Below are 20,832 nucleotides of genomic sequence, written 5' to 3' on the forward strand. Positions count from 1 at the left end.
GCAACAATATGATTGTCAATTTTTTTGAGGAAGCACGTGTCACGCTCATGCTCTGAAAATGCAGGATATAACATCAACATGCTTACACGTAAGATATTATCCTCAAAACACCTTTAATCGACGGTGATACTCACCGTCGATGTTGTCGCGGTGAGAGAGAGACGGCTCGGGGAGAGAGAAAATAGCAAAAATGGGAATTAGGTTAAGTGGTAGCCCATTTACATTAGGAACCTGTTTTTTTTTAAAAAAAAAACCACGTGGATTTTATTTTCCACGTGGGAGGCGTTAAATGGACCTAAACTACACGTCATCTAGGCGTATATACACGCGCCCAAGTGTAATTAAAAAAAGGCCAAAAGGTGCTTATGTGGTATAAATTCAGGGTAGTTTAGGTAGTCAATAGGTACAACCCCGGTTTAGGTAGCCATGAGGAAAATGTGATAAAGTTTAGGGGGCTATCTATGACTTTTGCCATTAATTAACTATTAGTAGCTAAATGAGTTTTTTATTTACATATCATAGCTACAACAATATACACACGGTTATTTCCTCTCACCAAGTGTATTTTACGGCCTCTCTCCCACTTCATACGGTTTCTTCCCTTTCCACTCCTATTTCTCTTTCATCTCTCATACGTTTCTCTTTCTACCTTCAATATTCACTATTTTTCTCTTCCTTTTTAGAATCCAATTCATTTTTGCTTTCCCACCATCTCTATCACGGTGGTTATCGTGATTGTTGTTGTTGGTGGAGGAAGTGGCAACAAGGAAAGCAGTGGAGGATCTCCAGCCAATGGCTGAAGCTCAGCCATAACAATTTGTGTGGGCCGAAAGAAGAGGAAAATCCTTCTTATGTTTGCTGATCATGTGGTGTTGTTTATCTTATGAGTGATGAAGAACAGTATTGATTATAGCAATATAGTATTGTAGCATCATCTAGGAGCAAGAGAATATGTTGTTGGTGTAGAAACACCATTGATGAGATTTGTGGAGCTTCATGCCCACCAAGTGTTTGATAAAATGTTTCAGTATATTTTCAGTGTATTTCTATGTATTAACAAACATTATATCTAATTTTCAGTATATTTCAGTGTATTATTTTTTCCATTGATTATGTGTATTTCAATATATTTCAGTGTATTTCTATTTCTATTTAATTATTTTTGCCATTGATTATGTGTATTTCAATATATTTCAGTGTATTTCTGGTTGGAATGGAGTAATAGGGGGAGAGAAAGACGTGAGCTGTTATTGAACATCAGCCGTTATGCGTGAAATATGGTTGATTTAATTTGACTTACCATTTAAAAAGAAAAAGAAGAATCTGTTAAAAAAAATATAGCCTATTTTTACTCAATCCGATTTTATATTTCATTGTATTTCAAAAAAATGAAATACACGCATTTTAACATAAAACTAGCTACTCTTTGTAATTAACAATTTTATAGTTATATCTTGTTAAAAGCTATTGAAAAGTAGCTATTTATGTAAGTTTCACTATTAGATATTAGGAGAAACAGAACAAATTACAAAATTTCCCCTAATTAAAATTAAAATAATGAAGAAATGAATGTTTAACAATTTTAATTTCTAACCTATTACAATTTGGAAAAGGAATTGGGAAAAGGGCAAAAGCCAAGTGGAATCCCACACGAACACTAACCAGAGTTGGAGAAAAGCGAGGAAAGTTTTATGTTTCTTTCTTAAAATGATAATGGTGCAAAGTGCAAACAGAAGTTGTTCCTAAAGTAGATTGTCCGAGAGAGAGATATGAAGAAGGATAAGGCGGTTGTAATAGAAAGCCCTAACACTAATGACGAAGAACAAGAAGATGATCCCGCAACTAATCCTCCAACTCGTCGCTTTTCCACCCGCAATGCTTCTTCCAAATACGATTTCGTTAAGGTATTTATCATTCCATTGCTGCAATTTTTGTTCGACTAATTTCTTAGTTTATATTTATTTGTACTCGTTTTGGTTGTGTTTCAGGTGAAAGTATGGCTGGGTGACAATGCTGATCATTACTATGTTCTCTCTAGATTCTTGCTCAGCAGAATGCTCACTGTCACTAAGGTTTCTTCATCATCCTTCCTTTAGTTCCTTGGAGGCAGTTACTATTGTCGCAAATTATGTTTGTTGAATCACATGCCAATTTATAATTAGGAAGTAATCATTCCATGAATTGAATCAGAATTTATTTTCTTTGTTCAAATATTAAATGCTTACTGTCAACTTGGAGTTGCCGGAAGAAAACGGAAAAAAGAAAAGGGCTGCACCTAAGGGGTGTGATGTAGACAACCTACCCTAATGCAGATATTAGTGGCTGCTTCCACGGCTTGAACTTGTGTCACACGAGAACAACTTTACCATTGTTCCGACTCTCCCCTTCAAACCAGCTGTAAAAGATGGAAGAAAAAAGAACAAGAAAAGGAATGGGCTTGAGCAGCTTATCAGTTGCAATGTAAATAATGCAAACAAGTATATTTGTAGGTATCATCTTAAGTTCCGCAGCTTCTCTTGTCGCTCCAAAACTATTCAAATTCCAACATCATAGGAAAAAAAATGATGAATTGCTCTGCTACTGTTCCTAGAATTGGGTAATTTGTAATTTTTAATCATGCTGTCCCTTGTTAGTCTCCCAGGTTTCCTTATTTCAAAAGGACGCCCTACTACCAGATCTTCTTTTCTTGGGATTTTGTTATGAATGTGGAGTTAAATGTGTGCACTGCTTCTTGTTTGCAGATACCAAATCATGTGGCTATTAAAATTGCTCTTGAGCTTAAAAAGCTTCTTGTTGACAACAGCCTACTTGATGTGTATGACATCAAAATTTGTATCTTCTTCTCATTGAGTTTTACCCTTCTTGATCCATAGAAATTAAAAACTTATATCTTAATGCAGCTCACAATTAGATTTGGAGGCAAACTTGTTCAAGGTAATCCATTTCTTGTTCTCGGTTATGTTCCGCTTCCAATTCTTTTCAGAAGTTCAGTAACTTTCCCATGAATATTTAACTATCTAAGATACTTAACTGAATATTTTTGCTTATTCCATTGTCTCTACGTCTTGAGGTATTATTTTTCCTTGGTGACTTTGATAATGCAAAGGCGATCTGAACATGCTTTACATGTTGCCGCTTTGTTGGATGTGGTGTTTTGAATCTTTCTTTAGGTATAGACAGTAGCAACTCATTTGGATGCTTATTAATATGACTTTGCTATCCTTTTTTTTTTTTTTTTTGAAACTGGTAAATTGAATTATGTAAAATTAAAAATTTTGGACCATTTCTCAATTTGTGCATGTCATCCTTGCGCAGGAGCCATGCTAATCTTCTCTGTATCGTTCCAATTTTATTGGATGTCCCCGAAGGGACAACTTTGCTATCTTTAGTGATGAAGAACAAGCGACACATTCCTATGATTCTCTCTCTCTCTCTCCCTCTCCCCCTGTTGGCACAGGGTAATGCTGATTATAGAATTGAACTTGTTACAAATAAGTGGATTTCATTATCCAGTTGAAACTTTTCATCAAGCATTTTTTTTTTGCTCACTGCATGTAGTTAGGGAAATTCTTCTGAGCTTATGCCCTTTTGTCTAATGATTCAAAGAATAAGCGCAATTACTTCATTATTTCATCCAATAGGCATTTTAAGAAAAAATATTCCGCATATTGTTTGGTTGAGATCTTTAACTGATGAGGATCTAGTTTAACTTGAGCTGTGCTTTATGTCTTTTGGCAATTTAGTTTTCCTATGTAATGGTGTCTAGAACTTATATTTGACACGAATGTTTGTGTCTCGGATTGAATTACACATGTAGAAGAGTTAACATGCACATAATATTGTATCAATGAACTAATTAACATGTTATGCTGTCTGGAACCAACCCTTTGGTTGGGGGTATTAAAGGTCGTTCATCTATTGATTGTCTGATGAAAACAAATACTGCGATAATAAATCTGTGCAAAACCTATTGCCTCATTCACAAAAGTCATACAAGAAGAGGTTTTTTGCAAAAGAAGATATTTAAAGTAGATTTCTCATTTCTGTGATTTCTTTCTCTTAATTCTACAAATATCTAATACTAGTTCGTGTAAAAGTGGACCCTCTAGTATGTGACTTGATTTTCCCTTCTGTTAGAAGTTTTTCAAAGTTCTGGAAGTGGATGAATAACACTGAATTGTTTGGATGCCATGCAGCTTATGGAGCGAAGAGGTTTTGGAGAGGAGTATATAAACCGTTATAAAATGATTACGACGTTGGTGATATTTTCTTTGTCAACCTTGCCTTTCTTTTCCTATAGTGGATCATTTTCTTATTTATACATTTTGTGGAGGAGGGAACAATGAGGAAGGGAATGACTGAGCGGCCTAATTTAGCATTTGATGTTGCTTTACCCTTTTTCTTTGATTATCTTTATGTTCTTAGATTTCACCATATGAGAGTGCCTTTGGTAATTCTTGTTTGTGGTACTGCTTGCGTTGGAAAATCTACTATTGCTACTCAGCTTGCACAAAGGCTGAACTTGCCAAATGTCTTGCAGGTTCTTCTTTAATCCCTCTACATTTACTGGGTCTGCTTCTATCTTTTTCTTTGAGCAAGTGCTCGTTTATCCTTGCTTGCTTATCATTTATATGCGATCTTTTTCTCAGACTGCCATGGTGTATGAATTGCTACGGACATCAACAGAGTATGTAACTGTCGATGCAGATTTAGTTATTCCGGCTACCTGTTAGTTCCAGAAAATTCTGTGTCATGTTTGTTCATGCTTAGCAAGGTTATCTGGAGAAAGGTGATATCATGTGGCTCTAATATACTTGTGTACCTTGTATTTTTTATCAGTGCACCTTTGGCATCTTCTCCTGTATGGGCACGTGATTTCAGCTCATCAGAGGAGCTAATAACCGAATTTTGCAGAGAATGCAGAATAGTAAGGAAAGGTAAATCTTGGTGTAAACAACTGTTTTGCAGCATTTCAAGGAATTCAATCAACATCTCAATATTTTGTAGGTTTGGCTGGTGATTTGAAGAAAGCTATGAAAGATGGAAAACCAATTATAATTGAGGTATTTTTCCTCCATAAACTAGATAATGAGTCTTTTCCATCGCTTTTTCTGTCATGCTTAGACACTATAGACACTTATGTATGCCCTCCCTGTCTCTCTTCATAATCCTCTTCTTGTCATCTTGTTTAGAAAAGAAGCATTGCTACTGGCACTTACTATTTTGGACTTTTACTTGTACTGTCAAAACGAAGGGCTGCTTGTCTGATAGCACAGTTTAAGCTCCTTTTTATGTGGTTATGCATCATTAATAATAGAAAAAGGGGCAATCACTTTGTAACTTATGATTGGGAAGCAAATGAGTGTGGTGCTGTCCAGGAAGCATTTTATGCGAAAAAGAAACAATATGTACTGACACCTGAGAATGCATAGCATGGTCCATTTCTAGTATATTCATCCTTGTTGCTGCAGTAGTAATGGGAGGTTCCATCAAAGTTTTTATATCTCATCGACTGTTTTATCAATTGGTTGTGAATGTCGAAAATCCATTTTGATCTGCATCCAGTTCTATTTAAAAGCAATGCTTGAACATTGAGTGATTTCAGTTGGATGGTATATCAATGGCAGGGGATACACCTAGATCCTAGTATTTACCTAATGGATGAAGAGAATAAATTGCCACCAGCTTCTCCAGCAAACCAAGCAGGGCCAAAATCTTTGAAGGTGGAAGAACAGAATGAATTACAACAGAAAAGCAATTCCAATGCTAGATGTAGCAGTCAGACTGACCGCCAGGATTGCTGTTCCGAGGATATGAATTCAGAACCAGTAGAATCTTCTGAGTTAAACAAGCTCACAACTGCTCTGGAATCCTTGGACGTTGTTCATGAAACCTCTGAAAATACAGGTACGGGTAAGTGCCTTTGCATATTTCTGCTAGTTTTTCCATCTCTACTAAAAGCTAATACTTTACTCAAGCTGCCTTTTTTTGGGGGAGGGGGGTTATTTCTTTCTCTCTCCTTTGATGCTTGCTCACTGCCTCTCTGGTAATGCAGGTGAAAAAGTTAAAGATTCTGGGGCAGACCAAAATCCGTCTCATAGAAGAGAAAAATCCGGTGCTCAACCAATAATTGTACCTATAGTGCTAAGGATGGCTGAATTTGACCATAAGGTGGTACCTTAAATCTCTATTTATCCTGTGTAATCTCTAAACAATTTTTTTTTTTTTGATCTCTATATCTGCTATCTCTAAAATTGATCGAGATATAAAGAGCTGATCTAATTCTCTAAGACTTATCTTTGAGATGACAAAGTAAAATATAGTCTCTCTATAATTACCAGTTTGGAACAGCTATTTTTTCTTCCTAATCTGCTCATTAGTCTGTATAAGTCATTATCTTCCTCACCAATGTACCAAGTTCTACCTTTTATTTTGAGCGACATATTATCCCATCTACATCCCTCCTTACTCATGTCCCCTAATACTTCTCCCAACTTAAGTCCTTTCTGCTTTTATTCACTGTAAACTGATTTCTCAACTTCCTATTCAAAAAATAAATTTCCTGTTCAGAAAAACTGATGTCTCAACTTATACTGAACTAGCTTCATGAAATAGCTCAACATTTTCTCTGTTTAATGGAAAAAGTAAAAACATGTTTTTGATGTTGGTTATATTATATATTGCGTCCACACTAGTCCACCCACAGCTACTAAGCAAGAATCCCTGGATATCTTCGAAAGGAAAAGGCTATGGGGCAGTGGGGTTGGGATATATGTACCAGCTGATTATAATAGTGTAAACTGTAAGATTCATATGATTTCTTCATCGACTGAAGTAGTGAAGTGCTCCTCGTCGAACTTCTCAGTTGTTACATTCTTCCAGAGTGAAATTGTTTGGTTGATTATTGGCTGTCAGTCAATGACATGAAGAAAGATGAGGCTAATTAGACTATTAGAGAGACAACAACTAAAGCTAGATTTATCCATTTTCAGACGACCAAAAGACCAAAATGGAAATAGTCAACCATTTACATAAGTGGAGTCTTTTACTTCCTGAATTCACTACTGCTGCTTCCAATAATTTATGAGGACATACAATAGTGGGATGTTCCATAATATTTCTTACTCCCTTCCGCCCCTCCCTCTCTTTTGCAGTGCACTTCTCATTTTAAACATGCCAAATTTTATAGGTTTTTATCAAATATAGTAGCTATACAAGCATCCTCTATTTTCAAGACTACACATTGATTAAACAAATCAAATTTACCTGCAATGATCCAAAAAAATATAATTGTCTCCTTCATGCTGCTGATACAATGTGCAATGAATTGAGTCCATTTTTTATCATCCTCAAATCATAATCCTCAACTGTTATCCACTGCATAAAGCAGGATTGAGGGAGTAAACTGTCTGTAATAGTTAATTCATGTCTTATCTTCTTGACAAAGTTGTGTCTTTCATGCAGGCATTGCTGGAAGAGTGGGTAGCTAGTCGTACATGCAGTGAGAAATATCCTAACCAGGTTCGACAAGTTGCTGATTTCTCTTATTTATCGTTATCTGTATTACATGAATGTTTAACATATCTATAATTCAAGTGGGTGGCTTTTGATATAGGAGCACATGATCTATGCAAAATCTGTGATACATGTCCTTATCAGTAAAAGGTTTGCTGTATTTAGCAACTATTATCCACGTGTGGTCTTCTTTTATTTTGGTTTAAATTAATAAGAAATTGATTTTTTGGATTTGTTCCCTTCTATTTGGAAAGTTGAAAAACCAATTTGAAGATATACTAACCAGAGTGGGAAGAGACTCAACTCAGAGTACTTCCCAGTGGAGATGGGGTTGCACCAAGGATCAGCTCTTAGCCCATTTTTATTTGCTCTAGTGATGGATTGTCTGACGCGGCGAATTCAAGGTGAGGTTCCATGGTGTATGTTATTTGCGGATGACATAGTCTTGATCGACGAGACACGCTGCGGAGTGAACGCTAAGCCGGAGGTCTGGAGACAAACTCTGGAGTCTAAAGGGTTCAAGTTGAGTAGGACCAAGACAGAGTACATGGAATGCAAGTTCAGTGACGTGACACATGAGTCTGGCGTGGAAGTGAGGCTTGGTACCCAGGTCATCCCAAAGAAAAGAAGTTTCAAATATCTCGGGTCTATTATACAAGAAAATGGGGATATTGATGATGATGTCTCACATCGTATTGGCGCAGGGTGGATGAAATGGAGGCTTGCTTCAGGAGTGCTGTGTGATAAGAAGGTGCCACTAAAACTTAAAGGCAGGTTCTACAAAGTGGTTGTGAGACCGACCTTGTTGTACGGGGCAGAGTGTTGGGCAGTCAAGAGCTCTCATGTCCAAAAGATGAAAGTTGCGGAAATGAGAATGCTGCGATGGATGTGTGGGCACACCAGGCGAGATAGGATTAGGAATGAAGATATCCGGGATAAGGTTGGAGTAGCATCAGTGGAGGACAAGATGAGGGAAGTGAGGCTGAGATGGTTTGGGCATGTGAGGAGGAGAGGCAGAGACGCTCCAGTGCGGAGGTGTGAGAGGTTAGCTATGGATGGTTTCAGAAGAGGTCAGGGTAGGCCGAAAAAGTATTGGGGAGAGGTGCTGAGACAGGACATGGCGCAGGTTCAGCTTACCGAGGACATGACCCTAGATAAGAGGTTTTGGAGGACTCAGATTAGGGTAGAAGGCTAGTAGGTAGTCGTTGTTTCGATCTATAGTCTATTGCCCTTTGTTTCTTGCTACTATATGTGGTTTCTTGTACTTCGATTATCTTATTTATCTGTGGTAGCTACTGTTCCCTTTTTTTTCAGACTGCTTTATTCTGACTTATTCGCTTTCTTTAGTTTCATTTGCATTCTGCTTTGAACTGCTTGTGCTTATCTAACCTTTCTCGTTGTGATTTCTCTTGAGCCGAGGGTCTTTCGGAAACAGCCTCCCTGTCTTTCGAGATAGGGGTATGGTCTGCGTACACTTTACCCTCCCCAGACCTCACATTGTGGGATTTCACTGGGTATGTTGTTGTTGTGTTCATGTTTCTCTTTGATTTTCTTCAAAGTATCTGTTTTCCTATATGCTTAGCAAAAGAGAATAGTAAATGTTTTGAGCTTGCCACATATACTGATGACTATGTTTAAACTCACCTATGAAAATCATCAATCTATTGATCCTTTTGTCTGTTTTGGTATATTTATATTTCCAAGTGAGGTGAGTTCATCCTAAACTGAAGTACCGTTTTGTCTTCTGGTCATCAGCTAGGTATGTAACACCACCACCCCCTCCTCCCCCCCCCCCCCCCCCCCCGCCCAAAAAAAAATGGCAGTTCAATTTTGGTCATTCTTGTCATTAGCATGGACTTAAGTGCCAGAAGAGAAGTGTGAGATTCTACGTTCCTAAGAAAGTTGGAACATATATTCAACAAACAAGTGGAGAAGGTATATTATAAAATGCTCCCAGACACATTTATCGAGACACCCCCCTAGGGTCCCTTCTGGGCCTTAGACTCCCACCCCGGTGATCATTTTGATTGCCGGAAACCTCTCTCTTCCTCTTTTCTTCTCTCTCTCCCCCTTCCAGCCACTCTTTCAGACCTCTCTCTTTCTCTTTCCTTCTTTTCTTTCTACTTTCTCTAGCCACTCCCCCAAATGGATAACACCATCTACTTTGCCGTAAGTTTCAAATCCTACGATATCATGAGATCTTCGGAAGCAACAGATGTTTGGTTCGATTGGATAGAAAGAAGCAGGAACTTTATCAGGAGAACTAGTTTCAATACTAAGACGATGGAATGGATTGTTCAGGTTATGTTGGAAGCCTCGAAGGTGCATGGAAACACAGTCAGAAGATGGAAAAAGAAAGATAACTTGTCGGAGATTTTTGTATCAAGAAATTACAATAGATATGGACGTTACATCAGCATCTTAAGCCTAAGAGGAAAAAGAAGGTCAGTTCTAATCATCCCGGAACTAGCTTTCAATGTTGGATGGAAAGATATTGCAGACAAAGTGGGTAGATTCATAAAGAGCCATGCCATGCAATCAACAACTTTTTCCACCAGATTAACAGAGAAAAAACATTCCTTATTCAGAGGCTGTAAGGAGCTTTAAATGGGCTAATAGGGATTTAAATGAGCCCTCACCAGTTGCTAGATCAAACCAGAAGAAAGAAGGACCTGTCCACATCGACAGTATATCCAGCCCACCCCACAATGAAGTTCTAAACAGGTGTATAGTGTGTAGCTTCCCCGAAAATGCATTAGAACTACCAAAGATATCAGATTTGAGAAGATGGTCTCAAAGCACATGGAAGCAAGCACATGGTTTAAACATTTATGAGATGGTGAACCGCTGCTTCCTCTTGGAGTTTGCCTCCAGAGAAGTGGCAGAAGAAGTAATGCTTGGCGAGTGGAGATGGAGAAAACATCAAATCAGACTTCAATGGTGGACTCCCACTATAGGAGCTATTGATTCTCGCAAGAAACCTAACTCTGTCTGGGCAAAATTCGTAGGGCTGCCCCTCCAACTATGGTCACAACAAACCTTCAAAATCATTGGGGATTTTTGTGGGGGATGGGTGGAGACGGAGGAGGAAACTCAGCTTCGTAACCATTTGAAGTGGGCTAGGGTTAAAATCAAGGGAGATGGGAGTTCTATCCCTAAGGAGATGATGATAGAAAATGGAGGAATCCTTTACACCGTCCAGATCTGGGTTGAATTGCCGGCGATTTTCTCTGCCGGAGAAGAGGTTGCTGCGTCATATCTGGTCCATCCTTCGGACCAGCGGTCTGTGAAAAATACAGCTGGGAAAGATGTACTTTTAAGCAGTGAGAAAGAGACAGGTCACGCGACATCCTCATGTGCCCTTGAAGCTGCTTTTCCTATGGGCCAGCTGACCAAATTACCCAACTCAGAATATTCTTTGGGCCTTAACAAATTTAGGGTTTTGGCCCAAATGGATGAGGCTCCACTTAATTATAATTCTCAGCCCTTTAATGAAGCACGTGTGGAGGCACATGACTGCGTTAATAAAAATCATCAAACCGACCCACTCCTTCTTGGATTAAAAGAGATCGCAATCAAATTTCTTCAAACCTACACTGCCTGGGAAGCAAAGTCGACTTCTCCAACAGAACAACCCACTCAAACCCTTCTTTCTTCTTCTTTCTCAACAGAACAACCCAATCATGTTACCGATATACAATCAACCGAGCCATCAACCAGTCATGAGGTTTTTGTTCCTGTTCCCTCACACGATACCTCTGACTTACAAACCCCCGCTCCCTTCAAGAATGCAGAATTGCAAATTATGCAAGTCCACGAGGTTGAACCAGTTTCCATCCAGTCCCAAGAGATGCATGAAGCAGAAGTCGACTTGAACTGGTTCAAAAATAATATGTTAGAATTGAGTGAAACATATGGTGCAGCTTTTGTTGGATATGAGGAAGAGGCAAAAGCTCTTTTAATGAAACTTCACAAAAGGAAAATTTCACTGGAAAATCAAGAAGCTGGAGTGCAAGTTGTGGATGCCAAAAGTAAAGCTCCCAGAAATAGAGGATTAAGCAAACATGAATTGAAGAATTTAGAGTCAGACCTTAATGAAGAGGTTGAAGGAGTGAGAAGTAGGGGGAAGGTTCTTTCATTATCTTTTAAATGAAGGTAAATATTTGTTCATGGAATGTCAGGGGACTTAACAGGGTCTCAAAGAGAAACCTTGTTAAGAGTTGCATTCAAGAATGGAGGGCAGATGTCTATTGTTTTCAAGAGACTAAATTGGAGAAAGATATAGAATTTTTTGCTAAGCAATTATGGGGAATTAGATGGATGAGATGTGACTATTTAGAAGCAGAAGGCAGCAAGGGTGGCATTATCATGCTATGGGATAGCAGATTATGGACAGGGGCTTTGATTGATAAAGGAACCTTTTCAATCACATACAGTTTTACATCAACTCAACATTCTTTCAGTTGGTGTCTCACTGGCCTATATGCACCACACTCTAGAATCGATAGACAAGCATGTTGGGAAGAAATTGCAACATATAGAGGACTTTGGGAGGGGCCATGGGTCGTTTGTGGTGATTTCAACACAAATAGATTCACGATAGAGAGAAGAGGCAGTTCCAGAATCACCAACTCAATGGCTGATTTTTCAGAATGGATTGAAGACATGGAGTTGTCTGATCCACCTTTGAATGGAGGGAGATTTACCTGGTTCAGGGGGGTGAGTCACAATAGTGCAGCTAGGCTCGACAGGTTTCTTTACTCTACGGAGTGGGAAGAATCTTTCAGATATATCAAACAAAAAATCCTGCCAAGGGTTGACTCTGACCACACACCACTTATGCTTGAATGTGGAAACTGGGATCATCAGAAGAGTTACTTTAAATTCGAAAATTGGTGGCTTGGGGTGGAAGGTTTTACTGATATGGTCCAGCAATGGTGGTCAAATTTTGTGGTACTTGGCTGTCCAGACTATGTACTCAGCACAAAACTTAAACTCTTGAAGGGTAAGCTTAAAGAATGGAGCAAGAGCAGGTTTAGTGAGCTGCTTAATAGGAAAAACAGTCTTCTAAATGAATTGGCTGAACTGGATCACTCACAGGACAACAGGGAATTAAATGAAGATGAGATGATGATTAGGGCAACTGTTTTAGTTGAGCTGGAAGATTTGTCTAACAAAGAAGAAGACAGTTGGAGACAAAAATCAAGGGTGTTGTGGTTGAAACAGGGTGACAAAAATACCAGGTTTTTTCAAAGAATGGCAACAACTCATAAGAGGTACAACACTATTGACAGACTGATTGTTAAAGGTGAAGAGGTCTTGGAACCTGAAAATATTAAGAAAGCCATGGTGGATTTCTACAAGCAATTATACTCTGAAACAGAATCATGGAGGCCAAATTTTGACTACATCGGTTGTCCAAGGATCACTCAAGAAGAACGAGATTGGCTGCAAAGACCTTTCTCTGAAGCTGAAGTGATACAGATAATTAAGCAGAGTGCTATAGACTAGGCTCCAGGCCCGGATGGCTTCACAATGGGATTCTTCAAAGCTTGTTGGGACACAATCAGAGATGACATGATGCAAACAATTCACAATTTTCACCAGAATGAATATTTTGAGAAGTCTTTAAATGCCACTTTCATTGCTTTGATCCCAAAGAAATATGGAGCAGAAGAATTAAGGGATTATTAGACCAATAAGCTTAATAGGAGGAGTATACAAGATCATCTCCAAACTCATCACTGAAAGACTAAAGACTGTCATGGGCAAGCTTGTCAATGACCACCAAATGGCATTTATTAAAGGGAGGCAGATCATGGATGCAACTTTGTTAGCTAATGAATTGGTTGACTCCAGGATCAAACAAAAGGTTCCTGGAATCCTATGTAAGCTTGATATGGAAAAGGCTTTCGACCACGTGAATTGGTCTTTTCTTTTGAAGGTTTTGACTGATATGGGGTTTGGAGGGAAATGGAGGAACTGGATATTTTTTTGCATCTCAACTGTGAAGTTCTCAGTCTTAATCAATGGAAGTCCTGAAGGCTTTTTTCACTCCAGCAGAGGGCTAAGACAAGGGGACCCTTTGTCCCCCTTTCTTTTTGTCCTAGCCATGGAAGGACTCAATCACATGCTCAAAATTGCCAATACAAACAATTGGATCAGAGGCTTTGGAACTACAAACAACTTGGGCATCAACATGGAGATTACACATTTGCTTTATGCAGATGATTCCCTTGTTTTTTGTGAAGCAAAAGTGGCACAAATCAGACACCTCAGAGACATTCTCACCATTTTTGAAGCCCTTTCAGGTCTTCATGTAAATTGGGATAAAAGCTGCCTTTTCCCTGTCAATTGGGTAGCTGACCTTCCAACACTAGCTATGATCCTTGGTTGCCAATTGGGATCACTTCCAACAATCTACTTAGGAATGCCACTTGGTGCTAAGAGCAAATCCATAGGAATCTGGAACGAGGTGATCGAGAGATGTGACAAGAAGCTAGCAAGGTGGAAAAGTCAGTACCTGTCTCTAGGTGGCAGATTAACTCTTATTAGTTCAGTCCTTGATGCCCTCCCCACCTACATGATGGGTTTGTTCCCCCTCCCCAAATGTGTGGAGGACAGATTAGACAAATTGAGGAGAAATTTTTTGTGGCAAGGCAACAAGGACAGAAGAAGCATGAATCTAGTAAAATGGGAAGTGGTAACTCTCAGCAAGAAGCAAGGAGGTCTGGGTATCAGGAATCTTAGTTTTCACAATCAGAGTTTACTACAAAAATGGCTATGGAGATTCAGTTTGGAAGACACTACATTATGGAGAAGATTCATTGCTCATAAATATGGTTTTTTAAACCACAACAACAACCCAGTGAAATCCCACATCGTGGGGTCTAGGGAGGGTAGAGTGTACGCAGACCTTACTCCTACCAAGGTAGGACGGCTGTTTCCGAAATGGTTTTTTAAACCAATGGACAACAAATGTGGTCACATCCACTTATGGGACCAGTACTTGGAGAACCATCAGGAACTACTGGCCAACTTTCAACAACAACATTTGCATCGAAATTGGCAATGGTCTGAAAACTGCTTTTTGGGATGATGCATGGACAGGTCAAAACTCTTTGAAGAGCCTTTTCCCTGATCTCTACTTGATTAGCCTTCAACAGCAAACCAAGACCAACCAGGTATGGGACCATCAAGTATGGAATCTGCTTTTCAGGAGAGCACTAAATGACTGGGAGATTGATAGAGTAGCCGAGCTATTACAAACTTTGGAACCCTTCAAGAGCACTCCAGATATACCAGACAAACCAAAATGGATGCTAAATAGTAAGGGTTTTTTCACTGTCAAGTCTGTCTACTGGAATTATAATCATAGAACCTCCATCACAGAGGTGTGGCCTTGGAAACTCATTTGGAAATCAAGATCCCCCTAAAGGTCTCTTGCTTTGCTTGGCTAGTGGTTAGGAAAGCATGCCTAACACATAAAAGGCTACAAAGAAGAGGTTTTCAGATTTGCTCAAGATGTCTACTTCGTGGATTAGATGTGGAAACAAATGACCACCTTTTCATTCATTGCAAGACAACTGCAAATCTGTGGTACATGTTCTTTTGTATTCTTGGTGTTAGTTGGGCCATGCCCAAGACTACTTTTGAACTACTCAACAGTTGGCAAGGAATTGGTAACAGAAATGGTGGCAGCTAATCCCTGCTTGCATTTGGTGGATAGCTTGGAAAGAGAGAAATTTAAGACTTTTTGAAGACAAAAGCAACTCCATCCATAAATTTAGGATGAATTGTCTTGGTGTCCTATATTTTTGGTGTAAACAGGACTTATTGGGGGATATAGGGGATTTGATAGATTTTATAGGCAAATTGTAATGATATAGCAGACTAGTTTTAGACTAGCTTTTGACAGCTTCACCATGGCTCTTTTTATGAGCTTGTAATTACCCCCTCAGCACTTCCAGGTGCTGCTTTTGGATATGAATACAAGATGTTACCTTTATCAAAAAAGTTGGAACATATTATCATCATAAAACTCATCAGTTCTACAAGAAATTAAGAAAAAATTCCCCCCTTTCTGTCTCTATATTGGCTTCAATTCTTTCTATATGTTTATGTGTGTGATACTAATATGCAGTTACGCAGACAAATGATACATAGTGTAATTGTATCCGAGTATTTTTTCTTTTCTTATCTTGTTTTTTAGCTGGTCATCCTCTCTTGAATTTCTTTGCAGGACAAAGATAAATTGATATCTAACTTGAAGACTATACAGGACTATCTCTGCTCCTTTACCTCACAGGTATGGTGTTTGCCATCCTTCCCAACATCAACATAAAATTTGGAAATTCTTCTACATAGATATAACTATCTGAAGAACCCATAAAAAAATAGACATATCTGATGAGAAATCAAACCAATAACCTGCCAGTAAGAGCCTAATCTGCATTAAACCTACTGTACTATCTAATGCAGCTCAGAACTTACCACCAGACTATCTATGAGTTTTCTTGGTATTGGATCCTCTCTTCTTTCGTGTTTTTCTGGCGATAAGCAAATTTAATGAGCGCAACGGTATGATGAAAGCCTTATGATTTATGTCTCAGTACGAAACAAAAATGCTCCTCGAGGAGTATTACAATTAGTGAAATTCCCCTAACTGATGAAACCTTTGTTTATCTTAAACATGTTCTGCAAGGGAGAGAAATGGCTCGATACTCAAGCCATGTATTACGATCACCCATACAATGCCGTCGTTGTAGATCTGATTCGTATTCAATTTGGAAGGTTGGATGCATGATATCACATCAGTCCTTCGAGAAGTTGGACACATGATATCCTACCAATCCTCAAGTACTTGCTGCGCTTCCTGAACTAGAGTCGACTGCCATTCTCCTAAATGCAGCTAGTGATGCATGCTGCTATTTGAATCGTGTGTCGTGGGAGCTAGTCAGCTAGTATCTGGAGTTTGAATCTAGAGTCCATTTCTTTCAAATTCCATTCTCATCCAGATGAATAGATAGAGCTAGAGGAAAGAAGGAGACCACTAAATAGCATCCAAGTCATAGGTTTCAGTTCGCTGTTGGCTGGTCTTTTTGTTTTTTATGTGCTAACTTTATAGAAAATATAGTTGGAGATGCTAAAAGGGGAGCATTCTAAAGCAGAGTAGAAAAAATAGTATATTTTCTTGTGGTCTGAGGGACTTGCTAGGCAGTTCATGTAAATTTGTCGAGTTATGGGAGAGTCACTTCTTTAACTTTTCTAGAGTTCTTGGTACTACTTCAGGGTTGGAGGCATGCGCCAAAAAAAAGAATTTTATCTTTGGTGAATTGATGACACAAACAACAACATACCCAGTGTAATCCCAGAAGTGGGTCCGGAGAGGTGTGGTGTGTACGCAGACCTTACCCCTACCTGAATTGAAGACACAAGTTACAATAAATAAAAAGCAATCTACAATTGTTACTGGATATTACATATTAGGATGCAAGTTGTCTAATAAGAAATGATTTTTTATTTAACTTATTATTTTAAAGAAAGAAATAATATCCATTTGTCAAATACTCTTTCATGCCTGGTCTGTTTGATTTGACTTTTACAGACTGCATCCCCTCGTTATATGGTTTTAGTTAAGATTATTGATTTGTTGTAACATTCACGTTTTTTATCCCGTGGGATCTGCATTCTTTATGACAGGGTTTAACAGTTGTAAACATATCAGCGACGACGTTTCCACAAACATTGGATTGGCTGCACAACCATCTTTTACAGGTAATTTGCCAATGTATCATTGTTTCCCTGGGGTTAATTTTGTTGATTGCCTCCGAGTCACTGCCGATTTCATCTGGGAAAGTTGAAACCTGAGTAGTGATGTTTTACGTAGCTGAAAGAGAGGTTAAGATATACTTTATAAAGTCTTATTTTTTCTCCTGCTTTCCAGTGTATCGAGCAAGGTACAGCACAGGTTTCTAGGGGTAACAGTGTGGAGATAGCCAAAAAAGACTAGATTACTGCCAGCCGTATCTCGATGATCAATGTAGTCAGCAGACTATTAAGTCCATCCACTGCCTTTGCAGATTTGCCTTGCATGAGCTGCACAGAAGCTGTCTCTACTGTATGTATGGTCTTTTGTGTAGTTCATTCAGTCAAGGTAGTCATGCTATATTTGTAAAAGTTTGACTGCCTGAGAAGTCTTAAGCTGTTAAGACAAACGGCATCTTGTATCTTATGTTTGCCCAGAAGGCGCCTTTAATTTACATCTAGTACCTGAATGAAAGGAATGTGTGAACTGTTTTAATTCATATTACTGTTTTTGTTTCATGTGATACAATTTCCCAATTCCTCAGCACTGCAGATTTTGTCTGCCCCAACATCTGGAAGACGGCCCAACTGGCCCTAATCACCAAAGAAAATGAAGGGGAACTTTCATAAATACAAGATATATAAGAGTTAATTATATAATCTACAACTAATTTAGATATTAAAAATTGTGCAACTTAAAGCTAAAAACAAGGAGATTATTGCTAATTTGCTATAAATAAAAATCTAAAAATAAGGAGATTTCCTATATTAGTGACAGCATAATTAAATGCATATAAAAACACAATAAATGCTTACTTAAAAAAGCTCTAATACAATCTACTAGCAAGTTAATTCATGAATTTTAACTCAAAAACATAAAGTTAATTCATGAACAAGTATTATTGTAGTAACTGTTATATATATTATTCTATCTATATATCGTATATTGTAGCCATATATGTTACCATTATAGAGTACAATTGGTTGACACGGAGAGTAATATATGTTAGGTATATAATATACATATTTAGATATACTAATTTCTACTATTATATCCACATATATTTTGTTATCATATTTTCAGTTAAATTTGCCAATTTGAATACACCATATGCTTTATAGGTATATTTTCATGTATTTTTGTTATACAATATATCATATATTTTCGTGTAGTTTTCTTATATTAATATTAATATATTCAAATAATTTCTTTTAGTCACAAAAAAATTATTGCATCAGTCATCAAGTGAAAATATTACTCCAATTACTAATACTCCCTTTGTTTCAATTTATGTGAACCTATTACTATTTGGGGAATCTACGAGGTGGTTCTTGACCACATTTTTCTTATATTTTTTATAAATTATTTGAATTATAAATTATCTTGACTTATAATACTTTATATTTAGTTTCTAAATATATAAATTTTATTTTTACAAACTTGAAAATTCAATGTCAAAATTTACTGTCAAAGTTATAAAATTTGACCCTCGTACTCCGAAAAGGTTCACATAAATTGAAACAGAGGGAGATAATTCCAAGGTCTACTGAATATGCTTGACAAATGTTTCCCTCGCAGTATAGAAACTTCAGAAAGTTTTCTTTTACAGGGGTGGTAGAGCTTTTAATATACTACTTGATTACAAATACCCTTCATACAACAGAAGATTGAAAGAATAATCGAAAGTTATCATTAATGTTTTTAGGTTGAATTTGATAGTTTTTGCAAAATGCTGAACGTATTCTCTAAGTTATTTTATATAATTAACATATTTCAAATTTGTGGTGGATTTATTTTAAGAAAAAGTTAAAATATCATTTCAATGCAAGACATCAAGTTTCTTCAGCATACCTAAAACGGGGGGCTTAATCGACTTAAAATCATTATTAGAATAAAAGAACCTATGAATCACGATAGAATTTTCATTGGCATCTTAGCTTGTACTTTTCCGATCTATTTCCCAAGTGTCATGAATCATTTACAGTTCTCCTTTTGCTGAATAATTAAAATGCAATGCTGCAGTATATTTTATCATGAACAATTAAGTACGTATGAGCAAATCTTCGCACCCGGCCCACCCAACACCCACAAACCCCAACCAAAAAAAGGTTGGGGAGTAGCTATATTGCGCATAATGCATATTGTGTGCATCAGAGATTTTTCAGATATGTTTGATGAACTCAATGGGATATGACCCTTAACCCCCCGTTTGGATGGTGGTTTCCCGTGGTTCATTAATGTATAGTTTTCTAGGAAACCATGTTTGTTTCTATTGTTCATAAAATTATGTGATATGGTGTTGTAAATCCGTGGTTCATTCCATGGTTATATAATCATGAAAAGTCCCAATTTTTGAAACCACGGATTTGGTGGTTTTTCCGTGATTACGTATTTCATTTCTCCATTATACCCTCCACCATCCACCCCACCCCACCCCCACTCTACCACTCACCCCCACCCCTGCCCCTGCCCCACGCTACCATTCACCCCCACCCACCCCCCGCCGCTCACCCCAACCCCACCCCGCCCTACCACCCACCCTCACCCCCAACTACCCCACTCCTCTGCCACCCACGCCCACCACCCCAACCACCACCGCCCAACCCCACTCCACAACAACTCACCCCCACCCTCATCCCACACTACCCACCCCTCCACCACTCCTACCCACTACCCCTCACCACCACCCAACCCCACCCCCACAACTACTCACCCCCACCCTACTACCCACTACCCCCACTCTCATTTCACCATCACCCACCTCACACCACCCACCCCTCCCCCACCCACTATGTACTTATTTTTTAAAGTTCCTATTTTATTCTTTACCTGAGTTTTATTAATATATATAAATTATTTCTAATTAAGAGTTAAGGGTATTTTAATAAACTTACAAGTTATTATACAGTACCATACAGTCAAACCAAACAATACAAATGTTATTAAACCACAACAAACGATACAGTCTATCCAAACATTGTATTCATTAATACAATACAATATAATACAATACAACACCATACTGTACCATACCATACTGTACATTAATGAACTACAGGAAACAACCATCCAAACAGAGGGTAACCTTTGGGTTATGGAAGGATTAGGAGTTAAAAGCTTATATGATCACTTAACTTTGATTTATCTTTTAAAAGTCACTCAACTTTGGATAAGTGGCCTCCATAGTCACTCAACTTTGGGTAATTGGCCTCCATAGTCATTTTAGCAGGAAATATAAGTTTCGGTACATATTTAATGATGTGGCAGTTATAATTGTTTAAAGAGTATCTTAAAAAATTAAAATCAATAATTAAATTTATATATTAGGATCCAATTCATCATAATTTGTGCATATAATACTAAAGTTTAGGAAATGATTCATCGCTAATACATAAAAAATAATGAACTTAGACAATATATCTCAAGTAATATTGCAATGCATAAATAATAAAAAAAAATATTCTAAGGATATAAACTTCTATCAAATTAAATAAGTGAGCCAATAAACA

The 20,832-nt window shown here is 38.0% G+C and overlaps 2 protein-coding genes and 1 non-coding gene across 4 annotated transcripts; 2 read left to right on the forward strand and 1 right to left on the reverse strand.

The window, feature by feature from the left end:
• The first annotated feature begins 1,600 nt into the window (after positions 1-1,600).
• LOC132631703 (uncharacterized) lies at positions 1,601-17,822 on the forward strand. 2 transcript variants are annotated; one of them, XM_060347379.1, is made up of 15 exons: positions 1,601-1,904; positions 1,989-2,072; positions 2,742-2,815; positions 2,901-2,934; positions 4,197-4,255; positions 4,426-4,540; positions 4,650-4,687; positions 4,840-4,937; positions 5,008-5,063; positions 5,628-5,913; positions 6,056-6,171; positions 7,465-7,521; positions 15,758-15,823; positions 17,218-17,292; positions 17,462-17,822. In XM_060347379.1, the coding sequence occupies exons 1-15, from the start codon at positions 1,770-1,772 to the stop codon at positions 17,525-17,527; spliced, it is 1,359 nt and encodes a 452-aa protein (XP_060203362.1). In that variant the 5' UTR covers positions 1,601-1,769; the 3' UTR covers positions 17,528-17,822. The 2 variants fall into 2 exon arrangements, with proteins under 2 accessions (XP_060203362.1, XP_060203363.1); XM_060347380.1 differs by having other exon boundaries at positions 5,628-5,907.
• LOC132634584 (U6 spliceosomal RNA) lies at positions 3,270-3,372 on the reverse strand. Its single transcript, XR_009580284.1, has one exon. It is a non-coding gene; the product is annotated as a U6 spliceosomal RNA (small nuclear RNA).
• On the forward strand, positions 7,841-9,895 carry LOC132631704 (uncharacterized). Its single transcript, XM_060347381.1, has one exon. The coding sequence runs from the start codon at positions 7,841-7,843 to the stop codon at positions 8,708-8,710; it is 870 nt and encodes a 289-aa protein (XP_060203364.1). The 3' UTR covers positions 8,711-9,895.
• Positions 17,823-20,832: the final 3,010 nt, after the last annotated feature.

Source organism: Lycium barbarum, chromosome 3 (assembly GCF_019175385.1).
Source record: "Lycium barbarum isolate Lr01 chromosome 3, ASM1917538v2, whole genome shotgun sequence".
Lineage (NCBI taxonomy): Eukaryota > Viridiplantae > Streptophyta > Magnoliopsida > Solanales > Solanaceae > Lycium > Lycium barbarum.